Source organism: Pelecanus crispus, chromosome 3 (genome assembly GCF_030463565.1).
Source record: "Pelecanus crispus isolate bPelCri1 chromosome 3, bPelCri1.pri, whole genome shotgun sequence".
In the NCBI taxonomy this organism is placed as follows: domain Eukaryota; kingdom Metazoa; phylum Chordata; class Aves; order Pelecaniformes; family Pelecanidae; genus Pelecanus; species Pelecanus crispus.
Genome location: NC_134645.1, coordinates 103968087 through 103985351, shown reverse-complemented (window position 1 = coordinate 103985351; position 17265 = coordinate 103968087). Strand labels below are relative to the sequence as shown.

Here is a 17265-nt window from a genome sequence, read left to right as displayed (position 1 = left end):
TGCCTCAAAATGTTCTTCCAGCTGACTGCCAAAGGCTTTTTCTGTATTAAATGAGACCCATTAATTAAACGATATATTTTTTCATAAATTTCAATCCTGACTTTTTTGTGGCTCATGTAGTACTGCTGCTATCATCCTAGTCTCTGTGTCTGTAGTCCAAAATAGTCATAGCTTGTCTGTACGATTTCTTTTCTTTCAAATGTTTCTGTTCATGAATCTTATATTAAAAAAAGAAAATTCCTGAACTATGTTTTTAAAACTTTCAGGAACTATCAAAATAGAAAGAAATTGAAAACTGTACATTATTCACAATTAATTTATTCTTTGTTGTTCTTTCATTCTTGACAACAAAATTAGGTAAGATATATCCATGGCAACACTTTGAGGTTCTTGCTGCAATGTGTGAGGAACTTAGAAGTAACTGTTTTTATTAGTACGGCAAAAGAGATAAAAGTGTTGGATTTGTAAGAGCTTCATTTTATAAAATTTGCTTCAAATTCAGTATTTAATTTGACAATATTCTCTAAAGACATTTAAATGCCTTTTTCCTTAAAATAATGTATTGTTCAAAGTTTAGAACTTCAATTTTTGGGATGCTGATGAAGTAAGCCTCATAATTCAAATCGCTAGTTAAAATAGTACGATCCATGAACCGATGCCGTGCTTCTTAAGCTTCTTTCTACCACTGTAAATGCGTGCAATAAGAAATAGCAATGCTTTGCCTCCCAGGGTCAGAATGTAGGTGTCTTTACAATATTAGTCACAGAACTTATTGCATATCAAACTTTTAGTGGTGCATTTTGAGATGATGATGCGATGACATCTTTCAGACATGCTGGTTTGTGTGTGTATAATGAATTGCTTCTCCAAGAGCATGGCTCCTACACTCCACTGCAATATTAACAATGAGAAGGAAGAAAGATAATTTGCTGCCTTTATACAAATGTTCTCAGCTAAAAACATATCCAGCATACACAAAGCCTATTCCTTTTTTAAGAAAAGCCAGTTTCAGATAGTTGAAGAAATCTGAGTAACTCAGCTATAGTCAGGCTTGTGTAGCAAGCACAGCTGGACTCCAGACACTGACTCATGCTCCAATTACCACTACCCAGCTTTTTTTCCAGCAGGCTCTCTTCTGCCAATAAATCTTCCAGCTCCCCATAACGTACTGTCAGGCTGAGGTCACGTCAATGTAGACATAAAAACTAAATCCATGTCCACGCCCATAAGAAGGAAAATAAGGCAAGAAACCTGGAACTAACTAGCACCAATAAAAGCAAAGAAACAACTAGGAAACATACAGACAACCTTAGAACTTCTTTGCACAGATCACAGTGGAAATACTCTGCATCTGTGTTTACCAGGCCACCCTCTGTAAGTCTTCTGTATTTCTGTTGCAAGCAGGAGAGGAAAGCAATTTATACTTAAGAAAGGCTACCCTTCGTTAAAAGCAACAAAACAATGTAATTTGACTTTGTAAGATGTTGCAACCAAACTATAGGGAAAAAGCACCTACATTTTGGTAAATATAAGAAAATAAACAGTGGTCTCTACCCGCCCCAGTCTTGCTGTCATATGTGAATAAATAATTATTGATCTGAAGGACCCTTTGCAATGTCTTGCTGCAAATTTCAGATACGTAATGTGTTCCATGTTCTTGCGACTGCAGCGTATGGACTTTACTAAGTTTTGGCACAACAAGATCTCCTTTTTACTTCAAGTTTACTCCAGAAAACTTGGATTTGAGTTTAACTGAAAGTTCCTGAGATCCACTCTTTCCTAAACCAGGTATCTTAGACCAATTTTAGTCGTCTGGATCCATACAGTGGATGAAAGTCTATAGCCTGTCATATGTAGGCAATTTAAATATATTTCCTTCTGGCTCTATAATCTATTAAAAAACAAAGCAGAAAAAGTCTATCATACAGCATATTTTATTTTTTCCAGCTGTGTGACCAGTCTCTTTCTGTAGGCCACCAGCAAGCACCTTACAGTCAACCTAGCATCAGTAGACCACAATTTAAAATAGGCAGTTGTCACTGATGGAAAATGACCTGTCAATCACAAAAACAATACAGAAATTGTACTGTTGAATTTCCAGAGCTATCTCATTTTCTAAGGAGTTTTTACACATATCCAAAGATTCTAGCTGACTGACTTCTTAGTCCTATGCAGCATAGGAAAGATGATATCCCAAAGTAAAAATGTGGCTGACAAACCAACTAGTAGAGACCCCCAACAGCAAAAACAACTCGACAGAAAAATTTGGTTAGTTTTGCAAAATCTCAGACAGGCATTTTTTTCAGTCTTTTCGAAGTTCAAAAATGTCAGGGAGAATGAGTTCCGGACGTTTTCTTTGGCTGCTGCTGAAAACTCATCTATATTCAGGCTATTACACTTGAACTTTGAAGAGTCTGTCATAGCAACCTTAAAAAAAAGTTAATGAGTCCAGCTTTAGCTTACTGAGGGACACAGGAACCTTATAAGTGAATGCGGATAAAATACCAGGCTCTGAGGAAAACGCTCAATAAAAAAACATAGAAGTAAAACACTATGAAGAAGGGGAAATGAAATGGGAAGTTACACTAGTCTTTTCCCTCCAAAGCCAATCATCTGTAAAAGCAAATGTATTTGTAATTATCTAAAAAGTCATTACCTCCCCTCTGGCTCCACTCATACAGGTCTTTTGGATCCTGGATTTATTCCCCAACTCCCCTGTCCAAGACTCTAGTACACAGGTGGAGGAAATCTAGATACATCTTCACAATCTTCTTAAATTTATCCTGACAGGCAGGTCTGTCATCCACCTCTGCCTCTCACTGCCTGCATCTTCTTCAGTATGTTTAGGCTGCTGTAGCGGACATGCTCACTGCATCCTCGTTCTGTTATATATCATATTATCGATCCCTTTCCATCATTTTTCAGGCTACATATCAAGGAAGGATCTGCCCTGTCCCTCTGCTAGGCTTCTCCAAAAGGATGCCACTCTTGTACTCCGTTACAAGATATTCCATGTGCTTTAAATAATTGTGCCTGCCATGCTGGGTCTTGGGTGGTGGGGGGGTTGACCTGGGTTTTTTTTTTTTTTTCCTCTTGTTAATCTTCCTCTGCTAACTTTTGAGCATTTGATCAATGTTAGAGAGAGGGATTGAAGCATCAAAGAGGAGAAGTACTCTGAAATTGGAGAAATTAGAGCCTGGGTAAAGGAAAGAGAGAGAGATTCAAATTTCTACCGTGGGAAAGAAAAGCAGAACTCAGCCCCTTTTGTGCATGGAGTGGCAGCAACCAGCCAGCTAACACAAACATCCTGGCCCCTCAGTGTAAATATAGCTTGAGCTCAGCCACTGCACCATCATCTCCAAACACGTAGGGGAAGATTTGAACTGTTGAGCGTCAGGACTAAGAAAGCAGAATTCATTTGTAGACTTAATGTATTCTGCTGCACAAGGATCTCCTTTTTCCTAGCCTAGTATCTATCTTTACCCTATTTAAATTGTGAGCTTCTGGAACATGCAAAGAAGTTTTTCAGTCTGTCTAGCTGTATAGATACTGACATTTTCTTGGAAATTATTACCAGTAAACTAATTTAAAAGAAGAAAATGCATTTGTTACATATAACATTTAAGATTTGCTGCATTTCTAATACTCTTTTAAGATTAATCAAATCTCTGCCTGTATAGCAGTAAAGAATAGCATCCTTTGCTATCAAGTAATCTGTAGGTAATTGAAAGATTTCTTTAACCTCAAAAGTATTGCTATTCAACATAAAAAGTAGTCATAGCTATGTACCTAGGATTTTTATCTTTTTTTTTAGTCATATGAAGAATTAATTGTCAGGATTCAGAATAATGCAAAAAAAGTTTAAAATATTTTTTTACAAGGAGAATCTCTTATTGTCTGAAAATTCCAAAATATGATTCTGTCTCCATTCAAAAAAACCCACTGCAGTTTAAGGATTTTCTTCAGCCTTTTTGGTGTTTATTTAGGGCTATTGAATAATACAGACTTGGCCAGGCAGATTTCCCGTTTTAAGCCTATGACTTGATCATGAAAAAATGTCCTGTTCAGTACTGACACACACTGAGTTTTCAAACACCCAGTCGCTGTGTAAAACAGTCTGCAAAATTCCAACCTAAACGTAAGCGGCTAGCTGCCTTGCAATTGCTAATAAATCTCTGTGTTAGACTTACCCAGTGCACTTTCACTGTTACAAGTGACACCCCCCCCCCCCCCACAAATAAACACTAAGAGGGGATCTGGCCTGCCTAATCTAGCCACTAAATCTGCACCTACCTTTTAAGTTCTTCTTTTAAAGGGAATAGTTTCCCATGGGACACTTGGAAAGAGGTAGGTATCCTGCTAGCCTCCAAAAGGACATCCAGCCTGCCTAAATTTATGTGCCTGGGTGGCTGATTTATTTTCCATTTGTTTACCTCAAGTTTGTTTTGGGGCTGGTTTTTTTTTCATTTTGGGGGTTTGGGTTTTGTGGTTTTTTTTGTCAAAAGCAGATGATGCACAGGAGTGAAAACTTAAGCATTTTTACAAGTTAGGGGAAAAGAGTCTCCCTTGTATGTAATATTAGGTCTCGTTCCCCGTTATGAATTAATACCAGTGTAAGGAGTTAGAGGTAACTCCTACATTCCTTATGCAAGCAAAGTTCCAAATTAATTGGAAGTTGCCTCAGCAAGACATACGAGATCAAGATGATTAACATATTAGCTAATTCTTGAGCCACCTTTCTACTGGAAACTAAATACATTACTTTGTCTTAGTTCTTAGTATTTTGTCTTTATATTGCTTTTGTCTTGTTCTAGCATTTCCTTTGGCTGAGGCTTTGTGGAAATTACACTAAAGAAGCAACACCGACTAGTTTATTAAAAAGTAATGGTGAAAAGTTCAAATAAAGGCTCCTCTCCCCATGAAGTCTTGTCTAAAACTGCATTGGTTTCACTGGAAGCAGAATGTAGCCTCAGAATACAAAGCCCCAACCCCATCCTCCAGCACCGTGGACATCAGTTCCTATTGCAATGCTCCTTAAAATTCAGGGCTTGCTGACAAAAATGTTGATTTATTTTCAGATACAGAGCTAGAATAACTATTGGCATCAGTATCTTGGCATTTTTTCTTTCAAATTATCTACACGGATATGTAGAAATCTGGTACACACATTATTGTTTGGAAAACGATACATGGTACCTCTGCGTACCAAATTTCAGAAGCTGAGACTCATCCTAATACGTTTAAAATAATCGTTAAAATTGCCTACAATATAGCCACATTAAGTAGAAGACATTACTATGTTTACACTTTCAAGCAGGAAACCAAGTATATCAGTTACGCAGCTGTTATTCACATACTGCTTTCAAAACCACAAGGTTATTAGATGTATTGAAGACCTAACATTTTTATAACAAATCTGGTAACAGTTAAATGGCAAGGGTGGATCACAGGGAATCTAAATGAAACCAGCTGGTGTATCTTACTGTCATATTTTAGGTAGTATTGATGCATTGCAAAAAAAAAGCAGCAGCATTTTTTTCTAGCATATAGTGTCCCAAATGCTTTCGAAAGTGACTGTGTTCTCTTTATACATATTTAGCTTTTATGGACCCATTGCTTATGTGGGAATCTGCATGGTATTACACACTTCAGTGCCTGCAGTTTTGCCTTCTTGATGAACTGTATATAGTTAAATATGGGTACAGATGATGGCAGATATGTAATTACATATTGAGGTTGAGTACATGCGGAGCTGTTGAGTGCTTCGGTGATTTATGATGAATATGATGATCTCTGCATTAACTTGATACTCCATGCTAGTGGGAGAAAGTTCTTCCAAGGTCTCCTAGTCCAGACTTCAGGCAAAACTGGACTTTGAAAGTAGAACAAAGCAAAGATTGGTCAGGCAGGTACAATGGTTACAGCAGCAATCACTGTTAGCATTTCTTTGCTCTTCTTGCTGTTCTCTGGCAGCCTGAATACTCTCCAGATTCCTCCCTCTCTCAGTTGCATGGTGCAGGGTGCGCACACTCGTCCGCCTTTGCCTCCCAAGGAAAGCTACCAAGTAACGGGCACCTATAGGCAGGGTGTAGAGGGAAGGGAAATAAAATGTGTAGTTTAGTTGCAGCCAAATGGTCAGTTGCACATCAAAAATACTGACTTTTCCATTTCAGAGCGCCAGCCAAGTCTCGTTTTAGAATAACACAAAATTCACATATGTTAGAGCTGCTGTAGTTTACAATCAACCTACTCTTTCAAAGATTTTTTCAGCAGTTCCGAAGACTGGAAGTCTCAAGGCAACACAGGACATTTTTTTCTGCTAAGTTCACAGCTGAGGGGTCACATAGCACAAAGAACTCTCAGAGTGGTTTATTTTGTGTGCTTTAGTTTGAACTGTTTGTTGTATTCCAAAAAATTTGTTTGATATTTTATTGATTAATAAAAGTTTCTGTCTTTTCTTTGTTCCTTGTACTGCCTCTCTATTGAATGCAAAGTATTTCTCTTACTCTTGAGGACAAACAGGCTTCCATGGCCAAAGGATCACCTAAGATTAAGCTCAGTAATTATTTTCTTTGGGAATAAAACATCTTGCTAACAAGATAAAAGGTGACAGGGACTTGGGGAGGCAGTTTTCCATGCTTTCCATGCTTTCAAGTGCAAGAATTTCTTTACCTTCCTTTCTCTATCATAAATACAAATTGTTAAATTAATAGAAATGCTTTTAAAAATAAAACAGTAACTCGCAACAACAAAGCACTAAACTTCACATACAATTCTCCCTCTGACAAGCATATGAGAGAAAGAACCAGCCATGTGGAACAAGTTCATACTATTGCATGTATCCCTAGAAGTTGTCCACACAGTAGAGAGATGAGGTTAGTTCTGGTGGATTGACCCTGGCTGGACGCCAGGTGCCCACCAAAGCTGCTCTGTCATTCCCCTCCACAGCTGGACAGGGGAGAGAAAATATTAACGAAAGGCTTACAGGTCGAGGTAAGGACAGGGAGAGATCACTCACCAACTACAGTCACGGGCAAAACAGATTCAACTTGGGGAAATTAATTAGATTTATTACCAATCAAATCAGAGTAGGATAATGAGAAATAAAAATAAAATCTTAAAACACCTTCACCCCATCCCTCTCTTCTTCCCAGGCTCAACTTCACTCCCGATTTCTCTACCTCCTCCCCCTCAGCAGCACAGGGGGACAGGGAATGGGGGTTGCAGTCAGCTCATCACATGTTGTCTCTGCCGCTCCTTCTTCCTCAAGGGAAGAACACTCTTCCCATGCTCCAGCGTGGGATCCCTCCCATGGGAGACAGTCCTCCACAAACTCTCCAATGTGTGCCCTTCCCACAGGCTACAGTTCTTCATGAACTGCTCCAGCGTGGGTCCCTTCCACGGGGTGCAGTCCTTCAGGAGCAGACTGCTCCAGCGTGGGTCCCCCACGGGGTCACAAGTGCTGCCAGCAAACCTGCTCCAGCGTGGGCTTCCCACGGGGTCACAGCCTCCTTCAGGCACATCCACCTGCTCCGGCGTGGGGTCCTCCCCGGGCTGCAGGTGGATATCTGCTCCACCGTGGACCTCCCTGGGCTGCAGGGGCACAGCTGCCTCACCATGGGCTGCACCAGGGGCTGCAGGGGAATCTCTGCTGCGGTGCCTGGAGCACCTCCTCACCCTCCTTCTTCACTGACCTGGGTGTCTGCAGAGTCGTTCCTCTCATGTATTCTAACTCTTCTCTCCAGCTGATGTTGTCCAGCAGTTTTTTGCCCTTCTTAAATATGTTATCCCAGAGGTGCTACCACCGTCGCTGGTGGGCTCGACCTTGGCCAGCAGCGGGTCTGTCTTGCAGCCGGCTGGCACTGGCTCTATCGGACATGGGGGAAGCTTCTAGCAGCTTCTCACAGAAGCCACCCCTGTAGCCCCCCTGCCGGTACCAAAACGTTGCCACGCAAACCCAATACATTAGTACAAAACCCAACATAGAACAAAACCCTATATGGTGTACAAATAGTTACTATATAACAATAGCATGTTTGTTAATAGAAAAAATTAAAAACTAAACTAGTAATAAAATAAAAGCTGTATTTGGTTTGGATTAAAAGTCCAATTAGTTGAACATTTAATGGAATGAGAAGGACAATGAGAAAATCAGATAATTGGAAATGTGCTCTGCTGTGACAGTAACTCATGCTTAGGGTTTAAAAGTCCGCTGTTTAGAAAGTCCACTCTCAGGGACCTCTTGCACAGAGGTCAACAGAGAACTTCCTACAACAAAACGCAGGTTTATGGCAGTGACAGAGCCGCCAGCCGCCCTTTCTGGTGGCCAGTGGTGAGCAGGCAGCGCAGCCTCCGTGTTACACCTCTTCATTAGGAAAAATTTCTTTATGGAAAGGGTGGTCAAGAATTGGAACAGGCTGCCCAGAGAGGTGGTGGAGTCCCCATCCCTGGAAGTGTTCAAAGAACGGGTAGATGTGGCACTTCGGGACATGGTTTAGTCTAGTCTACCCTTGATTGGTTGAGAGTGGACTTGGTAGTGTGGGTTAATGGTTGGACTGGATGATCTTAAAGGTCTTTTCCAACCTAAACGATTGATGACCCTAAATGATTCTATGATTCTATCCAACACTGACCGATCTCATTGCCTTGCAGGAGGGAGCAGGTGATACTCTCAGGGAACAGAGCCAAGAGCATCAATTTATTTACAGGCCTGGGAACATCTCATTTTTGCTTTGTATGCCCGCAGCAGCCTGCAAATTCTACACAGGGCACTGAGAAAGCCAAAGCTGTAGGAGGGGAGTACACAGCAGGCAGTCTCAAAAAGGGAAGGACAGTCCCAGGTGTCCTCAAAAGTATGCTGGTTAGGCTGCCATTCCCACCTCCTGTCTCCTCATCCACCATCCTGGTTCACTTACAACATCTCAGGTCCACTCTGACAGTTTCTGGGCCCCAGGAACTAGTGATGGTTTTCCCCATCCCCCCCAGTATTTCCTTCCTCCAGCCTGTCTCCTGCATAGGCAGCACCTGTGTTACTGCCTCTGCAGATTCTCCACCTCCAAATATGTGGACATCCCTCACTTGTAGGTAGTAGTAATTCAGTAGTTGGAGTAATAGCAGTAGCCCCATCCCCAAGCAGCCAGGTGTCCTGGATAATGCCACCACAGTTCACTTCTTTCCCTCACTCGCAGCCCCATAGCCAGCCCCATTTCTTCCCACACTTCTTTTCCCCAGCACCACACTTACTAACCTGCCTATTCTGCATCCCCAGACACGCCCTGTTCAGCAGTTCTTCATTCTGGCTCCATCTCAGCCTTGCCATCCAAGGAGTTCAGACTGTCCCGGGAAGAGGAGGAGAGCTACCACCTCCCAGCCCTCTGCCCCTCCAAACGTAGGCATAGGCCAAGTAGGCAACAGCAGCACAGCTGCACCTCCTGGTGCAGTCTCCTGACTACTGAAATTCAAAGGAACACATGGGAGAATACATGGAAAAAAGTAACCAAAATACTATTGAAACTGTCTATAGGTTTCAATAAATACGTCAGTAAGAAATTTAGGTTATAAAATTGTTTGAATTGTGGTTTCGTGAGTTTTCCACCAAGATGGTATCTTTTCACTTCTTTGTCTGTTTTCTTTTCCCAAGAAAAGGATTTTTGTGTGAAAGGGCTGACAAACCCCTTGTAAGGTTTTGCATTGTAAGATTTATTTGAGTCTAGTAATATAGATGTTAATTTTGCTTCTTAGTTTCTGCTGAAGTAATCATATGACTTTTTGGAATAGTTAGTGTTAATGGTTAACTGAAATAAAAAAAAAAAGAAACAGGTTAGATCTTCACCTAATTTCAGGCAATTTGGGGATCATTACTCAGCATTAGAGGAAAAGAAACCAGTAGTGGGGAAAAAAAAAAAGGCAGATGTAGACATAAATGCTGACCTGTATAAAATCAGCAGGACACGGTTCAATAGAAGAAATGGTGATGGACAGTAAACTGCATACCATGGTTTCTAAAAGTGTGGTACCACTTATGTGGCAAACCCTAAAACATTAATTGAAATGAAATTAAAATGAAAAACGTTGCTGGTTTCTGGGGAGTGCTCCTCAGCATTGTCACACTTCTCCCCCCTCCTGGTCCAGGCCGGGTACAGCACTCAAAGCCAATGTGCGAGCTCTTACCTTACCCCTTGGCCTGCCCTGCCAGTCTCAGCAAGATCTCTTGGATATTAACACACTGGCCAGTCAAAGGCAAAAGTTCTGCCTTCTTGCATCTACTAGGTGGGTTTTGGCAGATTCACTCCTAACTCCTGAGCAACTCGTGTAGCAGCCAGGTGGAGAAGGGACGAAACTGCAGGGATGAACGCTTGCTATTCAAAAAAAAGTTGCTTGGTGTTAAAGTTGCTTTATGTGTACATAAAGATATAAAGTTGCTTTGGGTTAAATATATTTTTAAAAATATAAATATTTTAAAAGATAGCAATAGAATGCTTTTATCCTGGAAAACTACAGAGCAGCCCTGGAGAGTGAAACTTGATTTTCTATCCTGTTAAACTGTACAAATGGTCCCTCTGCAGAGGTTCAGCCCAGACCAAAGGGCACACTTCATGGTCTGAGAATTAGCATGAACATGGGACTGTTCTCCATAGTCAATTTGAATGTGGCCACCTTGTTTTGAAAGGTAACTGGAGTGGGTTATCCAATGTCAGCTGAACTCAGCACCATGTTTAATCCGCTAGTACAGAGGTAGGCTGCAGTTTTAGGCCGGCTTCCAGTGGCAGTGTCTGTTAAATCTGCAATCAGATTACTCGGCAATGTTTTAGGTGAACATGAGACTAGTATGTGTCCTGGTCCATGATCGCTTCGTCGTTCTTAAGAACAACTTGCCAGCCTAAGCTACTGATTCTCCTCACTTTGTGGGTATAAACTGTACATCAGTTCTGATTTTCCATCCTTTTACATTTTGAATTTGTTGGAAGGGCATCAACCAACTTTTCTGTTTGGGGAAAATTAGCAAACAAGTGGCATTTTGAGGCAGGGACACAAAACAGAACACAACCTCAGCTGCAGCAAAATGGTCAACCCAGTGGCAAAAATGGCAAATCCTGAAGTTATCTTGGAAAAATTACAAAATTATACAACTGTAGGACAGTGCAGAGTTTATGGGATCATGGAATTATTCCTATTCCTGAATGCTGTGCCAAATATTAAATTTTCAAACCAGCTTAACACCATCATGAAACTTAGTGATCCCACGATCCTCGGTTTTGGGTACTGGAGTTGCATAAGATTCAGATGATATTGCTGCCGCTAGCGTGAACAGGGGACAACAGTAGGGGACTGATGAAAAATAGGAGTTGTGCCAATCTTGAGGACAGACGATTTTGCTGAACAACAACAAAAAATAATTACCGTTTAATATCAGGACTGTAGAATATCATTATGAAGATAGTTAACAGATTCAGGCCAGTTTCATAGAAAATAGGAAGAGAGAAGGAAGAACGTGGCTTCAGATCCTCAAGCTCTTCAAATAATGGAGGAAGGGGAGAGCAAGAACCAGGTTTAGAGGTGCTTTCATTTCACTAGCTTGGGCAGAGTAGCAGGATAACAAAGCATTAGAGAAAACAGGGAAATTGTATATTCTGGAGAAATTAAATTCAGTTGTCAAATTGGCAAAGACAACAGTTGTGCCTCAGGAACTGGTAAAGAAATCAATCAACTGCATCAAATCCCATGTTGCGGTAAAACAGAGAGGCCGAGAATCGCTGTCACCGTCCACCACGTTGGCAAGACAGGCATGGGACACGTTGGGCGCCGTGGGAGGGCATCTCAGGGAGACCTTTCGGAGGTGGCCTTGTGGGTGCCCCGGTGTCGTGGTTTAGCCCCGGCCAGCAACTAAGCACCACGCAGCCGCTCGCTCACTCCCCCTACCCCGATGGGATGGGGGAGAGAATTTGAGGAGTAAGAGTGAGAAACACTCCTGGGTTGAGATAACAACAGTTTAATAATTGAAATAAAGTAAAATAGTAATGCTAATAGTAACAGTATAATAATGATAATAATAATAATGATATACGAAGCAAGTGATGCATAATGCAATTGCTCACCACCCGCCGACCGATACCCAGACAGTTCCCGAGCAGTGATCGCTGCTCCCCGGCCAACCCCCCCCAGTTTCTATACTGAGCATGACGTCATATGGCATGGAATAGCCCTTTGGTCAGTTTGGATCAACTATTCTGGCTGTGCCCCCTCCCAGTTTCTTGTGCCCCTGGCAGAGCATGGGAAGCTGAAAAGTCCTTGACTAGCATAAGCAGTACTCAGCAACAACTAAACCATCAGTGTTTTATCAACATTCTTCTCCTACTAAATCCAAACCACAGCACTATGCCTGCTGCTAGGAAGAAAATTAACTCTATCCCAGCCGAAACCAGGACACTCGGCCTCGCAGGGTTTCTGCACTGTGGTCGCGTGGCCAGGCCCTCCGCGGCGGCCGGCCACCTGATGCCAGCTGCGGCCTGGTGCTACCGAGGGACCTGGCCTGGGACCTGGCCTGGCACGGCTCTCCTGCCGCGGGGGACCGGCTCAGCGGGCAGCCGCTTCCCTGCGCTGGCATTCAGTATGGAGGGCTGCGAACGCAGAGAACGCCTGCGGACGGGTGGGCAGGTGGTGGCAGCGACTGCCACCCCAGACACCCGCCGCCATCTATTGCCCTCACAGGTTGGGGGGGGGGGAAGGGTATTTGTTTCACGTGGTGGCAAATATTTTTGAACATCTTCATAGAATCATAGAATGCTTTGGGTTGGAAGGGACCTTTAGAGGCCATCTAGCCCAACCCCCTGCAGTGAGCAGGGACAGCTTTAACTAGATCAGGTTGCTCAGAGCCCCAGCCAACCTGACCTTGAATGTTGCCAGGGATGGGGCCTCCACTGCCTCTCTGGGCAACCTGTGCCAGTGCTTCACCACCCTCAATTGTAAAAAATTTCTTTCTAATGTCTAGCCTAGTGAATCTTCAGTCACGAAAACGACAAACTGACAGAAAACTAGTTACAGCGTATCACGCGCTGCCAGAAAAACCAGACAAAAAGACCCCTTTAATCAGTTTTTAGGTCCAGCGGGTACGAGGGGCCGGTCACCCCACATCTCGCTCCGCGGCCGGCGCGGCCGGCGCCATGTTGGAGGCGGGCACCTCCCGCGCGCCCTCCGCGCGCTTGGCGGCCGCCAGCCAATTGCCGCGCGGGGGGGGCGGGGCGCGGGTAGGCGGGGCTGAGCGTGCGGCGCGGCGGCGCGGCGGCGGCGGCGGGCGGGGCGGAAGTGGGCGGGGCCGGCCGTGCGCGGGAAGTCGGGGCGCTCGGCCGGGGCGCGGCGGCAGGTGGGGGCTCCTGCGTTGTCGCGGCGGGCGGGGGTGGTTGCCATGGGGACCGGGGGGTCGGTCCCTGTGGGAGGGGGCCGGGGGCCAGCAGCAGCCCCGGGGCGAGCCCCGTCCGCTCCGAGGGCCGCCGGCGGCCTTCTCTCTCCTTCCGTTCCGCGCCCCCGTTCTCCCCGGCGCTGCCTCGCTGGTGGCTGAGTGCCCGTGTCGCCCCCAGGCCCGCCGGCGGGGGAGATGGAGTTTAGCAGCCGAGGGAAGCCGAAGCAGGGCCGGGAGCTGTACCCTCACAGCCTGCAGTTCTACCTGGACCCCCCCACGGAAAACATCTCTCTGGTGGAGTTTGAGAGCCTTGCCGTCGACCGCCTGAAGCGTGAGTAGCGCCGTGTGTCGTGTCCCCACCCCGCGGCTTTTGCTTCTTCCTGTGGTGGCTGGATGTATTTTTGGCGGGCTTAGACGCTCCCTTTGCCTGTGGCTAATGTGGACTGGCTGCCTGCTTGTGCTGAAGCAAACCCCCTTTGAAGGAAAACGTGTTGCTTTAGGTATTTCAGAGAGCTGTGACCAAGTTCACAACGGGCGTTTGGTGGATAGCAGTCAGGGCGGTAGAGTTTTGGTTTACACTGGTGGTTTTTATGTGTTTCACTCTCTAGGTGTTGTGGCATATTTGATGTCTCTCAGTACAGATGGCTGGGGCTGGGAGCAAGGGTTCCCCTGAACTCTGAAAACCACTCAATCCAAGGTTTCCATCATTACAGTGGAAGCCGATGTTCTGAGACTGATCCATCAGAGCTAGCTGTCTCCCTTTCTTTGTTGGCAGTGTGGATCCCAGAATTGGGCAAGATATTCAGGACTTGTGGGCCACACCTCATCCTCCATATTTCTTATCCCTTTACTCCCTATATCACTAAAAGCAATGACTGTGGCTTTACCCCAGTTTGTGCATTTCCCAAGACATGATACAGTTAGATTTCTTTCCAATATGTTGTCTCTAACGTGGAGTTTTTCTTTTTTTTTTTTTTTTTCCCAGTGCTCAAAGTAGTTGAAAACCTTGGTGTCAGCTATGCAAAAAATAGTGAGTCATACAGATTTAAGCTGGAGTATGAGCTCCGGAAACTTAAGTTTCCCTACAGAGTAAGTAAAAATCAACAAAGGGAACCCTCTTGCACTTTATTTTTTGTACACCATTCAAGAATTCCGAATGAAAGCAGAGGTGATGAAATACTATTCCTAAAACTTAAATTCTGTCATTTTGTCAGATATGTAGTTTTTCTTTGAGAGTATAGATTTCTTTCTTTGAGAGTATAGATTTCTTTCTTTGAGAGTATAGATTTCTTTCTTTGAGAGTATAGATTTCTTTCTTTAGGACAACCCCCTTCTTAATAGTCTTGCATTTATTGTCTTAAAGATGAGTATTAATACACTGTAGAACAGCAATGATGAATTAATTGTGGATTGTTAATCTGGGAGAGATTATTTCTCTGAAATAATAATATGTTCTACAGGCTTTGGCTGAGGATGATTATGAGACAAGAAGAAAAGACCATCTCTCTCATTTCATACTACGCCTTGCTTACTCTCAGTCGTAAGTACTTTCTGTATTATGCTGTACTCTTACTATTAATTTTAAATGTATACAGAAACTACATTGCTATATTATAGACATTACAGATATTTTAGAGTTGCATGGCTACTAAATAGAGAGGTAGGCTCAAAGAGAGGGTTTTTCTGCCAGGAACCTGATTTCAGCTGTGATGCAAAGGGATACTTGGGATCAAAATTAATATCCAGATTTTGTAATAATTAAAAAGTATAAACTTTTGGGGTTTACGCACAGAATGTTGATTTGAGTCTCTTCCTTTTGACATCTTTTTTGAGATTAAAGTACACCGGTATTAAGTGTTTGTCAGGCATTTGCAGTGATTGATAATTTCATTTAAATTAACTGAACTGCTGCATATGCTTAGACTGTTGATTCTGACCAAAGACCTGACTATGTAAGTAGGTTTTATATTATTATCTGAAGAGAGAGCCTTGTTTCTGGCAAACTAAAAACACCATCCAAGTTTGAGGTTTCCTCTACTGACTCTGCTTTTCTTTCAAATTCATTGCTGCAGATGGTTGCACTGCAATTTTTTTTTGTCATGTGAAATCTCAAGCACAAAGCTGGTCCTGTCAAGTGCATTCCGCTAGTTTTTGGAGGAAATTATAGAGGTTGTCAGTGCTTTATGTCTGTTAGTGGCTTTGTTATGCATCAGTGTGAACTCCTGACTCCTTGCCATTGCAGTCCTTTCTTAGAATTAAAATTGACAAATACAAAGTGTCTACTGTTTTGAATTGTTAATGCAATTGCACTTTACGTTGCAATATAGTTTGTTTAAATTAGGTGAGTGTGGTAGAATACATATTATGATACCATAATAGCTGATGTGACTGAAGTGGTGCTATGGATGGATACAGATTCGTAAGCAAAAACAGACCGGGAAGGTGAGTAGGAGGGACTGTGCTCTAAGCCAAGATACGGAGCTGGAATGGGTAGTGCTTTTCCTTGGAATGGCTCGTGAGATAGTTGAGAGTTCTGGGGCAAGTGTTGGAGAAGAGACCAAGGTGGCTAACAACACGGTAGCGGCCTGCTACAGACCATCTGATCAGAATAGGAAGTAGCAGAGGTCTCAGAAGCCTCCATGGAGGAAATCTCGCTGTGACAGGTCCTGGGTGACTTTAAACACCCCGAAATCTTCTGGATTATTCACATCCCATCATGTTGCCCTTTCAAAAGACTCTGGGCTGTGCAGAAGACAAACTGTTGATGTATGTGATTGATGAGCCAGCTAGATCTGTGATGCATGTACAGTGAAGAACAGGTTGTGGATGTGAAGGTCAATAGCCGCCTTCAGTGCAGTGACTGTGATAGTATAGTTTAAAATCCCGAAAGAAGGGAGCAAGTTGAATAACAGGATTACAGCTAAAATTCCTACTACCTTTCTCTATTCTACACGTATTATTTGCGATTATGAATAACAAATGTAATATTGGTTTCTTTCTAGTGCTTATGTTTGTTGTGTATATTTTTGTGAACTCCCTTAGTCATACTGGTCCTGCTGATTTTTAGAGGAAAGTATATTGCTTTACTTACATTGTAAGTTTCTACCAAAAAACCCTAAAAGGTGGTATCCTTAAGTAGCCTGGTACTAAAAAGTCCCTGAAAGCCTGATGTTTCTTATTATGCAGGATTTTGAATAGTCAGTTTGGTTTCCATTATACTCTTTTGTAAAACTTTACTTTAAGCATTTAGTTATTATTTAGATGGGATCATTGTTTTTCTGTGGGAGATGAGACACTTTGAGGGTATTGGTAGTGACACATTTGAAGAAAGTTCTGCTAGTCTGGAAGGTAGAATTGTCTGGTGGCAAGAATCTGATGGGGAATTCAAGAGGCATCTATTTTTGGTTGGTCCGTGGCTTCAGGAAAAATGAATTTGGGTGAGATTCACAGAAAGCAATACAAGCCATGTAGCAAAAGCCTGAAGGTTAGGTATTTGCTTCAGGGGTGGAATTTACTAAGCTTTGTCCACTCTTCTGAGAAGAGAGGAAGCCCTGTGTGAATGACAGTGGCCAGCATGCTGAGCAAAAGGCTGTCTCAGTCAGAAACAACCAAGCAAGGACTTGGCTAAACATCTGCCTTTGTCACTGATGTGGTATCTTTCCCCTGCTATGCTCTGCATCTCTGTAGTGGCTTTGGAATCTCCTGGAATTAATGATAGATGCAGATAATCGGACTGCTTGCTTTTTCTCTGCAAGCTATCTTTTTAAAAGAAGATTGTTTACTTTTGCGTGAGAGCTTATTTGACTGTAGTGCTTGCTTAGGAAATAAATGCGAGACATGTTTCAAACTCTGTGTTTCAGGGAAGTATT

The 17265-nt window shown here is 43.1% G+C and overlaps 1 protein-coding gene across 1 annotated transcript in view; it reads left to right on the top strand.

The window, feature by feature from the left end:
• The first annotated feature begins 13591 nt into the window (after positions 1 to 13591).
• PRIM2 (DNA primase subunit 2) overlaps positions 13592 to 17265 on the top strand; it is a 121502-nt gene continuing 117828 nt past the window's right edge. The window contains exons 1-3 of the mRNA XM_075707733.1: positions 13592 to 13727; positions 14382 to 14485; positions 14857 to 14936. Of these exons, the coding sequence (XP_075563848.1) occupies positions 13592 to 13727; positions 14382 to 14485; positions 14857 to 14936 (320 nt within the window). The remainder of the gene's footprint in view (positions 13728 to 14381; positions 14486 to 14856; positions 14937 to 17265) is intronic.